Below are 13,178 nucleotides of genomic sequence, written 5' to 3'. Positions count from 1 at the left end.
ATTGCTATGATTGGCCTATCTATGTTAAACTACTCAAATTAAGTGATGGAAATGGGGTGAAATATTATGGAAAAGTTATTGAAAAGTTTTGAAAATTGATTGGTGAAAATGTGTGGGGAAAGATGAGTGAAGATGAAGCAGTTTCTAATGATTGTGGTGACTGACGTACTTGTTGAAGTTATAAAATATAAAAGCTGAGTCATGTCTTATGTGGTACTTACTGGGGGTAAGTAGTTCCTGATTATAAAACCGCATTTTTATACAGTACGCTTCTGCTGCAGGTCCAGTTGTAGACTGTTTACAGAAAAACCCAAAAGGTGTGAATGGTAGAAGGAAGGAAGGAAGGAAGCACTGAGAGGGGAGCACTTAGAACTAACGCTAATGTAGTGTTACATTAGCTTAGCATCATCAGATGCTATCAGAGAACAGACTCTGATTGGAGGAAACAGACAGCCCTCAGTGTACACTGCATGCTAAAGCTGCTGTTGGTGTCTCCAGTAGGATGCAGAATGTGGGTGAACAGGGTCACATGGCGCTGCTGGGTCACAGCCTGGCGGCCTACATCTCAGTGCTGGAAAGAGAGCGACTGCGAAAGCTGACCACGAGGATCCTCTCTGACACCACACTGTGGCTCTGCAGACTGTTCAGGTACAACTGAGGCTATATCCCTGCAGCACAACTGTGGATCTATACAAATCACCTCTGTCATGTGTTGGTGACATGATGATTACACAGTGAAAGCCAGAGTCGGTGGGAGCACAGTATCACAGCCATTACAGATATACCACCAACAAACACAACTGTACACACTGGATTTTTCTGTTAATGCTGACAATCATTATCACATCTACTACAATGACACAAATTATTAATGAGTGCACTATGTTCAACAAAATTTCATTTACTTCTGAACAGTTTTACATATCGTCAAACAGTTCCTCACTCCTCGGAGAAGAGAGATTAAAGGACTGTAATAAACACTGTAAATCATCTTAAAGATTGAACTCCATTGGTTTTTTCACACATTTTTACATCTGTACAGTGAAACTTCTAGGCTCTGCTTCCATCATTGTTTGGCTCATTTTAATGAGGTTCCCTCATTAGGAGCAGCTACAGTTATAAAATACCCCAGAATATAGTAAAGTCATTGCATCCAGAAATCATCTCAGCAGATTGTTATGGTCATTCTAACACATCTATGTCTCATATTTCTCTTAAAAAATGTGTTTTATTAAATGGGTGAAAACTGGATGAAAGTCATGGATAATAATAAAAACTATGAAGTCTGAGTGACTCAACACATTAGTGGTTGCTTAATGTTGCTTTCTGCTTTCAGTATTTAGTCTTCATCCACATCCATGTGATATGTTTCTCAGGTATGAGAATGGTTCAGCCTACTTCCATGAGGATAACAGGGACGGCCTGGTCAAAGTGTGTCGGCTGATCATCAATGCCCGCTATGAAGAATACGCCTCTGAGGGCTATTCAGTGCTAAGCTCCAAACAGCCAATAATTTACCAGAGTGTGTCTGGCAGGCCTGGTCTGGGACAACACCTCTGCAGCCAGGTAGGAAGGGACAAACACACACGCACCACTTAAATCATGAAGATTAAAGCCTCTGTGTGTGAAATGCTCATGTTGATATCTCTCAAGTGCAATCCTTGATGCTCTGTCTCCTCTGTGATCTTAGAAATATTCACACTACAGAAAGAAAAAAAAGCCGCCACCCAGGATATATATAGGAGATATATAATATATATATATATATATATATATATATATATATACATATATACACACACACACACACACACACACACATAAAATGTGTGTTAACCTACATTAACATCTAGTATGACATAGTTATACAGATTTGATTGTATTGTATCTAACTGCATCCATAACAGAAAGTGACTGTCTCTGTGTCATCAGCTTGGACTGCCTCTCTCCAGTTTGTGCACAGTCCCATGCAACACCATCTTTGGATCCCAACACCAAATGGTAGGAGAACACAGATGAAACAGAGGCAACTGTCAGATAGTTGATATGAAAATGTTTTGGCTCATGTCCGGTGTGTTGCTGTCAGGATGTTGCCCTGTTGGACAAGCTAATCAAAGACGATGTGGAGGCTGGGAAGCTTCCTTTGCTGTTGATCACCAATGCAGGTGAAGGACAATCACAGACAAACATTGCACTCTGTTTTGCATGTGTTACATTTTTTCTGCAGTTTAAATATGTTAATTTGGAATTCAGTGCAGTCATTTGTATGTGTGTGTTTTTTTTCCCCAGGCACCCCTGGGGCAGGTCATACAGACAAATTGGGTCGTCTGAAGGACCTGTGTGACCAGTACAACATGTGGCTTCATGTGGAGGGGTGGGTCAGTTCTCCTCCTCTACAGCAGATGGTCTTAAAGACGCAGTTCATCATTCTGGGGGATGTGCTAGTTTTAGAGCAAATCATTCAGATAAACATCTGTCTCATTTCTGTGCCTGAAGTATAGGATGTGGTTAGCTTAGCCTAGCTTAGCATAGAGCCTGGGATCAGTAGGGAAATAGCCTGGCTCTGTCCAAAATACACCACTCACTATTAACACATTGTTCGTGCTTGTTTACTTACTACAGAAATGGTTTTATGTGGACTATATGGACATGTTGGTCCTGGAGTCTGATCATGGCCATGAGGTTGCCAGGCAACCACCTACCTCTTGGCAAGAAAGCAAATAAACATCATTCCTATAATATCAGACTATACATGTAAAACTAATGTACTCACCATTAACAGCATCAGTTCATCACAGTCATTTGACCCCCCCCTATACTGTATGTAACTATCCTGTGAGGTGTAGTGTCAAAACATGTCTGAAGCTTTTGGAGGAGCTTCGTGGCTGGAGTCACGTATATGAATTCATATGTTAATGATGACATAAGCTGTGTCCCAAGGGCCACTTCCTTTGGAGGACGCAGTCTACGAAGAGGGCCGAACTGAAATGAGACAGTCTGGTCTTTGGAGGATTTCCTGTCTATCCTCAGCCACTGTTTTATTTTCAGCGTTGGCATTATTCTCTTTTTAAAAAAAGGACAGGAGTCCTGCTGTCTCTCCAGTTGACCACAAGCTCTTTGGTTTTGCTGATATTGGGCTTCGGGTGACTGTTGCACCATGTGATGAAGCTCTCTATCAGTCCTCTGTGCTCCTCTGTAAAAAATAATCTGAGTGAAGACAGCATGTTTCTCACTGGAATCTTAATAACTTTTACTAAATCCCTCAAAGTCTTCACTCCATATATGAGTCTGGACAGACATGAATGAACTGCAGAAAAACCATTGCAAGTGTGAGCAGATGACATAAAACAGTATCTGCACTGATGTTGCCTTTTTTTTAAACAATAGACATACAGCATCACTTAAGTTATTTCAAGTTAATTCTATAAATGCAAATGAGCAGTATTACTTTGATGTTTTCTGGTATGAGTCAGTGAAGTGTTACTAGTACTATCATTATTTCTTACAGTGTTGTTCTTTGTTCTGCAGGGTCAACCTGGCAACCCTGGCACTGGGTCAGGTCACCTCTGCTGTCATGGTAATCATGTGTTTAAATGGTCCCAATGTGATTCACACACCCAAAATAAAATACATCTATTTCAGATTAACAAAAGGCTGCAGCACAAGTTTATGCACAAACAGAAAAATTGAATGCATGTTGCCTGTTCTTCGGAGACCACTGTTACAATATCATAATTTTTTTTTATCTCACATTGAAAAATATATATAATATTAATGAGCTAGGAAGAGATTCTTCTGATGTCAGAGCTTTAAAAATGATTGTTTTGCTTTGCAAGGCCAAAAATGATAAGAAACAAAACTAATATTCATAGTTTATTATCAATATTATCTGATAAATTATGAGATTGATGAGAAAATGCATGGTGGTCATGATAGCCAATGGTCTTCAGCTGCAAAATAACTTTTAAAATCAATCATTGATGCAGCCTACGAGAGATCTCAGAGCAGTCTTCCTCCTTCATATCATTGTTTTCCAACCACTGTCCCTCAGCAGTGACGCTGCTCCCTCTGACAGATGGTGAATAAACACATTTATGTCATGAACCCAAACCCATTGGTTTTAAAGATAGATGAAGCCAACTCTTCATCTATCTGCTTTAAAATATCAATGATCACATGAGCACAAAGTAAAAACCTGGAAGAGAAAAATAGTTAAACACCCATGACCTCAGTCATTCCTCCAAGTGTTACTGTCTCACCTCACTCGGTCTTTCTTATGTTGACACTCTCTTTAAATTGTGTATTTGTGCGTGATTGTTCTTCCCCCTCCAGGCAGCCACCAGAAGTGATAGTATGACACTGACACCAGGTCAGTGGTTGGGACTGCCTGCTGTAACCGCCGTCACCCTCTACAGACATGAAGACCCAGCACTAGTGAGCTCATATAACTTCATACAGATGTATCAGCAATGTATGCTTTGTCGTGTTTGTTGCATTTTTACATTTTTACTGTCTGTGCCAGCAACAGGTAGTCCATCTGTCTGATGGATAAACAAGGATGTAACCTGAAACTGTTCTGAGTAGTGGAGGCATACAACTGCAAGGCAGTAATTCTAGTTTGGTCACCTGAGAAACAGATATATCGCCATTGATACTGTGACCTTTATGTCCATCTGGATGTTTTTAAAGGAAGTGTTATTTTCTGCCCAGTCACTCCGTCAGTATCCATTAGCTGGTTAATCCAAGTGCCAATTAGTTCTTATTTCATTTAGATGAGTTGTATTCTGTCCAGCTCTTCATGGCCGGTGTCTTTCTCACTGCTCTGTGTCTGTGCTCTCTCTCTCAGTCTCTGGCAGCAGGTCTGACCTCTAGCCAGCCAGTAGAGAAGCTGCGAGCGCTGCCTCTCTGGCTCTCCCTGCAGTACCTCGGGCACAATGGAATTGTCCAGAAGATCAGACACGCCACCGCTCTGGTGAGCATCACTTAACTTCCCCCTAAACCACAGACCATCACTTTTCATTTCTGTTTGTGTACAGACTAAACACATGAGACACAACATGTTAGTTAGGACAACAGACAGGCGCTGTCCACAGTCTGTCTATAAACCTGGATGTTGACTCTGGGTCTGAAAAGTGATGCCAGTGCTGAAGAACCTTAAAGCTGCATTCTGTCTAATGACCATCAGGGGGCGACTCCACTGGTTGTAAAAAGAAGTCTGACTGTATTGAAGTCTATGTGAAAATGTCTCTACTTCTCACTTGATTTATTACTTCAGTTAATGTTTTCCTAATGAGTTGATGGTCTCAGTCTATAGTTTCAAGTCTTCTTCAATACAACATGATGTTCAGTTTTTAAATTACAATCCATTTAGAGGAAAATAGACCATAAAGCAGGTATGCATTAGGGTGGGGCTACAGTGTGATTGACAGACTGTACCACACACTGCAACCTGCCTGACAATCAGGATAGAGTACAGAGCAGGTCAGATCCACCCCTCACTCCTCCTCAGCTCCACCCTCTCCTCCAAATATGGTTTCCTCTGGTTTCAAAAAACCAAGATGGCGACGGACAAATTACAACCTGGAGGCTTCAAAACAGCAGCTCACAAACCAGTGGGTGACGACGCGGTGGGTTGACACTTGGCGCAGTCGCTGTGGACGGATGGGGAGATTTCTAAGTTTGGTACCATTGTGCCTATACAGAGACTGATACAAAAACCTGAGCTCACCCACCGACCTGTGCTACAGCCAGAGACACTGCACAGAAGCACTGGATGGATAAACTACAACCAACAACAAACCATAAACTGTCATTTTATGTTTCTCTTTGTTTACATACTGTGTGTCAGTCAGTGTTCATTAGCTGGGCCAGTCCTGCCCCCAGTCTTTATGCTAAGATAGGCTAACCTCATCCTCACTTCAGTCCATACACACACAGGAGATGTTAACAGTCTTCTCATGTCTTTGTCAGAAAGAAACCAAACAAGCACATTTCCCAACAAGCTGCACTAGTTAAACATTTTCAACTAAAACTGTTCTCAGAAATGAACCTTTGTGCATCACTTTACCTTTATCTCTCTCCCCTCCAGGGCCAGCAACTCCTGCAGAAACTAAAATCTCTGGCCTCCGTCAAAACATCGGTAGGTGATCTGCCATGATGATAACACATTGTCCACCATAACAAAAGGTGAACAGGCTCAGGCTTCACATGTTTTAGGAGAACTAGGTCAAGGATTCTTCACTGTGAGTGAACTTAGTCTTACATAACTCACCACAAACTATTGGAAAATCTGTCATCATGTCTTGTGCTGTTTTTAGATCTGCAACAAAATATTATGAAATAACTTACTATAATTATATAAACTATAAATATAAGAACTGCTAAAAATTATGTTGTTATGACTTTGTGCTCTAGCATCATGGTGGTAAACTGGGGGAAGTGGTCTCATGTGCTGGGTGTGTCGATCCTGGTGTGGAGAGCCTATGGACAGGATACAGACACTGACATTCACTCTCGACGTTATAGCTATAAGCTCTCGATTTACCAGTCAGTTTTCGAACGGCTGTAATGAGTTTTCTCTGCAGGGTGTCTGGGCTCAGCCTTGGACATCCAGAGGAAGCTCTAAATAGAGCTGCTGCTCCTTCACATTGAAAGGAGCTGGTTGAGGTGGTTTGGGCAGCTGGTTAGGATGCCTTCTGGGTGCCTCCAGAACTCGCTGGCAAGATTATATATCTAATCTGGCCTGAGAATGCCAGGAGGAGCTGGAAAACATTGCTGGGAAGAAGGACATCTGGACAACTTTGCTTGCCCTGCTGCCACCGCCACCTGACCTAGGATAAGTGGAAGAAAATGGATGGAGGGCCCTATGAAAAAAAAACTACAAATCACAATTTAGTGACTACAACAGAACATTAATACATGATCTGATGAACTAAAACTCAGTTAAGGTTGAAGATGGTCACAAAATACAATACTGACACAGAAACATACACTGAGTTGACAGTTTATTAGGAACATCTAGCTGAAACTAATTCAGTCTATTACAGCAGCTCTACATTAAACCCTCCAGTTTTAGAGATGTGTTGATCGAGCTTCATGGTCATCTTATTTTGGAGGATGTAGTTTGTGCTGCTGTTGAACTGTATTGGGCTCTACAGACAAGTGTTTCTATGAGTGTATCTGTCCTCTTTATATCAATGAGGGTAGGTTAGATAAGTGTATCATGTCATACATTAATGTTCTATTGTAGCCTCTAAACAGTGAGTTTATTTTTTGTTCATACGATGTCAGTGTAATATTAGAGAAAGTGTCAGTGTATCTATCCATGGGCTCTTCACACACAGAGAAGTCACAGTGGTCACTTCAGTAAATCTGGTATTATTCCATGTGTTATTGCCATGAAGAGATTAAAACCATCAGTGTGTTTGTCTCTCAGTACCTCCAGACTTCACCACCCTGTCTGTGTCTCTCAGTCCCACTGGTTCTGCCTGGGGATGTAAATCTTAAAAAATGTCAAGTTTTAAAAAAGGCTCAGTAATTTGGTCACTGATAGAGGAGGAAGTAGAGCACTTGTTAGGGACTATTTTCAGCAGCAGATTAATTCATACTTGACGCGGTAGTGAGCACTAGGGCAGCAGGGTGGTGTATGTGTACTGAGTCAAAATACAGAACAAGGCTGGTGATATTCTGTATTCTGTTATTGTCAACAAATCTCACACAGTCCAAAATCAACAATGTGTCTCTCTATATTTAATGACCTCCCCTTCTTGTCCGTCTTGTCACTACGCTTTTATACACAGGAACTGATCAGACTTTGGTACATTTATTATATCATATTTTCACCACTCACATGCAGAATTCAAGCACACATGTTGACAGAAAAATTGATTAATTAGTTGCATTATTTTCATAATGGACAGCTTCAGTGTCAAGTTATGTTTGGTGAGAGTCCACAGGAGCACAAAGGATCAGAACCTCTTTATGTGTGAACTTAGAACATGAAATGACTCCAGAGTTCAAAGACAAAACCCATTTGTGTTTGTAGGATGTGCTTGAGACAGAGATCTCTCTCGTCGAGGCTTTGACCATGGTAACATCAGGGTTGTGTTGATACTGAAACATTCTGAGGGGTACAGACTTGAAGCTTGTTCACTGACATCCACTAAAGGCAAACACTATCTATCAGTCGCTCAGATGTAAATTGAGCGTTTAGATTAGTAGTATTATACATTAAAACTACTGTAAGCAAGATGCAGTGAACAATCAATCACAGTGCCGCTGTGTTGGTAAGATGTGTGTGTGTGTGTGTGTGTGTGACTACTTGTCTGTGTGTTAGTTATAGTCAGTTTGGGTTGCCTTGGTTCCAGGGCGTGGTGTCGCCGATCCCGCCTATCTCCGGGGCTTCACTGCGGGACGTTCTGGGCTCTCTCATGCTCTCTATTGTAGGTGGGACCAAGCCTCTGCCTGTCTCCCCCACCCCCCTGTCCTCCCCTCTCTCCCTTTCCTTTCTTCCTGTCATTCCTGACCATTTTCCTTCACCCACATCAGCTTAGCAGTTTTTGGGTCTCCATTGGCTGATGGACTGTTCACTTCTTCCTAATTGTTTAGGATGTGGACCACTCAGGCATGTTCTTTGAGGTACTTCAGGGAATGCATCTCCACACTTGATGTTTTGTTAACTTTTGAAGAAATACAAGGGTCATGAATAATGTGTCACGTGCTGTTGCATCTCATTACATCCTTTATTTAAAATACAAATGTGTAGATGTCATTAGACCACTGATGGCACTTAGATTTATTTGAAAAATTCCTGTATTCAGAAATTATTACCAACATCCACAGTCCAGTAAACTCTGCCTTGATAGAAACCAAACATCACGTTCTGTCCTCTCACAGCCTGAGAACTTTAGTTATTTGCAATGGTAATTTTTGAGGTTCTTTATTTTCAAATGTTGGTAGTGGACCGTTTCTCATTTGCTAAGTCATGTGAAAAATTATTATAAAGAATACAAAATTAAAGTTAATTAGTTAAATGTACAATCCTGTTTCCGAAAAAGTTGGGACACTATTTAAAATCTAAATAAAAATAGAATGTGATGATGTGTAAATCATGTAAACCCATATTTAATTGAAAATAGAACAAAGACAACATATCAAAAGTTGAAACTGAGAGATGTTATTGTTTTATGAAAAATATATGTTCAATTTGAAATTGATACCAGCAACACGTTTCAAAAAAGTTTGGACAGGACTGGACAAAAGACTGGAAAAGTTTTGTAGAAGTAGAAGTTCTGTAAAAAAAAAAAAAAAAAAAAAAAAAAAAAACACCTGGTAAAATATCTCACAACTAATGAGGTTAATATGCAACAGGTCAGTAGACAACAGCGTATAAAAAGAGGCAGAGAAGCAGATTCTCTGTGCAGTGAAGATGGGGAGAGGTTCACCACTCTGTGAAAGACTGAGTGGGCAAACAGTGCAGGAGTTTAAGAATAATGTTCCTCAATGTAAAACTGCAAAGAATTTATGAATTTCTACCTCTATGGTTCATAATATCATTAAAAGATTCAGAGAATCCAGAGAAATCCCTGTGTGAAAGGGACAAGGCTGAAAACCAGTATTGGATGGCTTCTCTGGGCCTGAACTCATTTAAGATGGTCTGAGGTGAAGTGGAAAACTGTCCTGTGGTCTGACCAAACAAAATCTCACATTCTTTTTGGAAATCATGGACGCTGTGTCCTCCGGGCTACAGAGGAGAGGGACCATCCAGCTTGTTATCAGTGCACAGTTCAAAAGCCAGCATCTATGATGGTGTGGGGGGGGCATTAGTGCTCGTGGCTTGGGTAGCTTGAACATCTGGGAAGGCTCCATTAATGTAACAGTATATACAGGTTTTGGAGCAACATATGCTGCCATCCAGACAACGTCTTTTTCAGAGAAGGCCTTGCAAATTTCAGCAAGACAAACACCAAACCACATTCTGAGAGTATTACAGCAGCATGGCTCCATAGTAGAAGAATCCGGACACTAAACTGGCCTGTCTGCAGTCCAGACCTGTCACCCATTGAAAACATCTGGAGTATCATGAAACAAATAATATAACAAAGGAGACCCTGAACTGTTGAGGAGTTAAAAAATCTATATCAGGCAAGAATGGGACATTTCACTCTCAAAACTCCAGCAACTGATCTTCTCAGTTCCTGAACGTTTACAGAGTGTTGTTAAAAGAAGAGGTGATGACCCTGTAAACATGACCCTGTCACAACTTTTTTGAAACGTGTTGCTGCCATCAAATTCAAATTGAGCAGATATTTTTCATAAAACAGTTATTTTCAACATTAGATATGTTGTCTTTGTTCTGTTTTCAGTAAAATATGGGTTTGCATGATTTGCACATCATTGCATTCTGTTTTTATTTACATTTTGCACTGTGTCCCAACCTTTTTGGAAACCCAGTTGTTAGTACATAAAAAATAAAATGTTATTCTGTGCAATACGATTAAGGGCAAGCCTGGGTGCAAATATACACATGTGCAGGGCAGTGGACAATGTGCTGGACAAAGATGTGTTATGATGTGTTTGAGTGTCCCTGTGTTGGACTTGTGACTACGAAGGTGTTTGCCTGAGTGTAGAAGCAGGACTAGTCGACTGCTGATGGTGGTGAGGATCCTTCATTGTCCTACTACTCATGGTTCAGACTGACAGTAGCCCTGCATGAAAAAATGCAGCCCTGTAATTCATTTCAATCCAGCTCCAATTAGACTTCCTGGATCACATTGTTCTGTCTCACTGTTATCAGTGATGCTTTACATCCAGCCACTGTTTTATTTGCAGAGTTCCCTTTGTTCTCATCTCATAGCAAGAAGGTTCTGAGTTCGAACCCGGACCCTGTGGAGTTTGCATGTTCTCCCTGTGTCTGCGTGGGTTCCCTCCGGGTTCTCCGGCTTCCTCCCACAGTCCAAAGACATGCACATTAGGTTAATTGGTATCTCTAAATTGCCCTTAGGTGTGAATGTGAGTATGACTGGTTGTTTGTCTTCATGTGTCAGCCCTGTGATAGACTGGCGTTGTGTCCAGGGTGTACCCTGTCCTCGCCCAGTGTCAGCTGGGATTGGCTTCAGCCCCCCTGCGACTCTGTACGGATAAGCGGTATAGATAATGGATGGATGAATGTGTGGTGTGCAATGAATCTTGGGATAGATTGCGCTCTCTATCAGTCCTCTGTGCTCCTCTGTAAAAATTGCCTCTGAGTGAAGACAGCATGTTTCTCATGGGGAAATGATTCAGTGGAATCTTAAAACCTTTGATTAGATTCCTCCAGTCTTCACTACATATATTATATGAGTCTGGAAAGGCCTGTAAACTGCAACGTGACTGGTTGGTGGAGACAGACAACCATGAGGTGGTAATTCTAGTTTCTGGTGCAGGTCCTCAGGTCATCATTTTGATGTTTCCTGCATTGGTTTATGACCAAATATCTTCAGTTTATAATCATATGTTCAAATGTTAACACGCTGAAGCTTTGATGATGACTATGGTAAACATGGGCAGATTAACAGTGTCAGTGTGAGCATGTTAGCATGCTGACGTTATCATGTGGCTCAAAGCACAGCAGCACCTCAGTACAGCCCAAGAGCAGCTCTTATTAAAATGTATTTTTAAAATGATGCTTCTCCAGCATCGAAAAGCATCTACACATCTCTTTCTTCAGCCACGTCCTCCAGCTCAAGGAGACATTCCCTGGCATTTAGATATACTGCATGTACTCCATGTTTTGGTTCAAAGGCTTCCTCCCACCTGGAGGTGCCTGGAATACATCCACAGGGAGGGGGCTGGTAGGCATCCTAATGAGATGCCTCAAAGATGTCAACTGACTCCTCTCAACATGAAGGCCGATGCTGCTAATCAAAGCTGACTCCAGAGCAACTCATACTGGGATCCTCTTGACTTCTAATGAAAGTAAAAGCAGCAATAACGAGTCATTGTCACTCATTCTCTGTTGTCTAGGTTGTACTGTGGGTTGTGTTTTGTTTGTTACAGTCTGTCCTGTTGCGTGTATATCTTTGGTATCCAAGAGACCAGGTGTGTAGCATTTAGAAGATAATGACTTTTTGATATTTACCAGTATTGAGTACGGTCTTGAATCTTACCTTTTTTATTATAGTTTCTAACATGGTAGGTTAAGCTGAACATTTCCTCAGATTCCTCAGACATGATGCACAAGTAGAGACATCTTGGCAGGTGATATTTTGTTTTCTGTTTTGTTTCACTTAATTCTTCTTTGTCTGCGTCGCTGTTTTTTCTTCCTGCTTGGTTGAGAACATCAATAGTTGTATGTTTAGGCTTCTGATGTGGATTTGTTGAACCTTGAATTGTCTGTTTTAGCTCAGCATGTTGTTAACTCCTGGTTCCCGTGTGAGACTTCATCTTGTGCTGGGTTCCTTCAGTGGTTATATAATTTTGATTCCAGTTATAAATCAACCTTACCCCACTGATCTCTGCTGGTCTGTGGGGCCGACCACTGAGGGGAGAAATTCCTTGAGAAGAGATCATCTGAGCTCATCCCTGTGCCTACATTAGACACTGAAACACTTAAGGTCTTAGTGTGCTTCAAACAAACTGTGATTGTGTCCAAAGGTAAACATCCCCACACTCATAGGTAGGGCTAATAGAGAGGGGCAAGATGTGATGAATCATACAGATAGGGATGCTGAGTGTCCTCAGAGGCATTCATGGTGTTACACTCACTTGTATGTCACAGAAGCAGTTTTGTTAAGAATGAAAAAGAGCCTGAGAAAGAAGTTCAAACCCCAGTCTACTTTTAAACCGTCACACAGCTGGTCAGTCTCCATGAAGGGGGGGGGTTTCGAGCCCTTCGTTTGAGGCATACTGAGGCCTTGAGACCAGGTCAGGATGAAATAACCATTTGACAAACAGACAACACCACACATGCACGTGAATTATTCATGACCCTCACATCAACACCTCAGAAACACTAGCCCTCATTTCAGCCCCACCCAGGCATGATGCTTGCCTTAACCTCTCACCTGGATGTCATCAATGATTGGCTTCACTCTGGGTTTTTTTTCCTGTCTTAGTGTTGTATCACACGTAACTTCAGTGAGATCAGTTGTTTGATGGCTCTGATTCTGGTTAAACAGTTAGTGTGTAACTTCTGCCAC

General features: G+C 41.4%; 1 protein-coding gene across 3 annotated transcripts in view; it reads left to right on the top strand.

Moving 5' to 3' along the window:
* pdxdc1 (pyridoxal-dependent decarboxylase domain containing 1) overlaps positions 1–13,178 on the top strand; it is a 32,911-nt gene that overhangs the window by 9,375 nt on the left and 10,358 nt on the right. For 2 of the 3 annotated variants that reach the window (XM_071501367.1, XM_071501365.1), the window contains 10 exons: positions 499–648; positions 1,377–1,566; positions 1,933–2,001; positions 2,087–2,165; positions 2,290–2,374; positions 3,529–3,577; positions 4,333–4,434; positions 4,847–4,972; positions 6,089–6,139; positions 8,045–8,089. In XM_071501367.1, coding sequence (XP_071357468.1) covers positions 499–648; positions 1,377–1,566; positions 1,933–2,001; positions 2,087–2,165; positions 2,290–2,374; positions 3,529–3,577; positions 4,333–4,434; positions 4,847–4,972; positions 6,089–6,139; positions 8,045–8,089 — 946 coding nt within the window. The remainder of the gene's footprint in view (positions 1–498; positions 649–1,376; positions 1,567–1,932; positions 2,002–2,086; positions 2,166–2,289; positions 2,375–3,528; positions 3,578–4,332; positions 4,435–4,846; positions 4,973–6,088; positions 6,140–8,044; positions 8,090–13,178) is intronic. The other variant, XM_071501366.1, reaches the window with a different exon arrangement.

Source organism: Trachinotus anak, unplaced genomic scaffold (genome assembly GCF_046630095.1).
Source record: "Trachinotus anak isolate AG129_WGS33_773 ecotype Australia unplaced genomic scaffold, CSIRO_AGI_Tana_v1 ptg000017l, whole genome shotgun sequence".
Taxonomy (NCBI): Eukaryota; Metazoa; Chordata; class Actinopteri; order Carangiformes; family Carangidae; genus Trachinotus; species Trachinotus anak.
The sequence above is the reverse complement of the archived record's forward strand: the minus strand, read 5'-3'. Positions and strand labels throughout refer to the sequence as shown.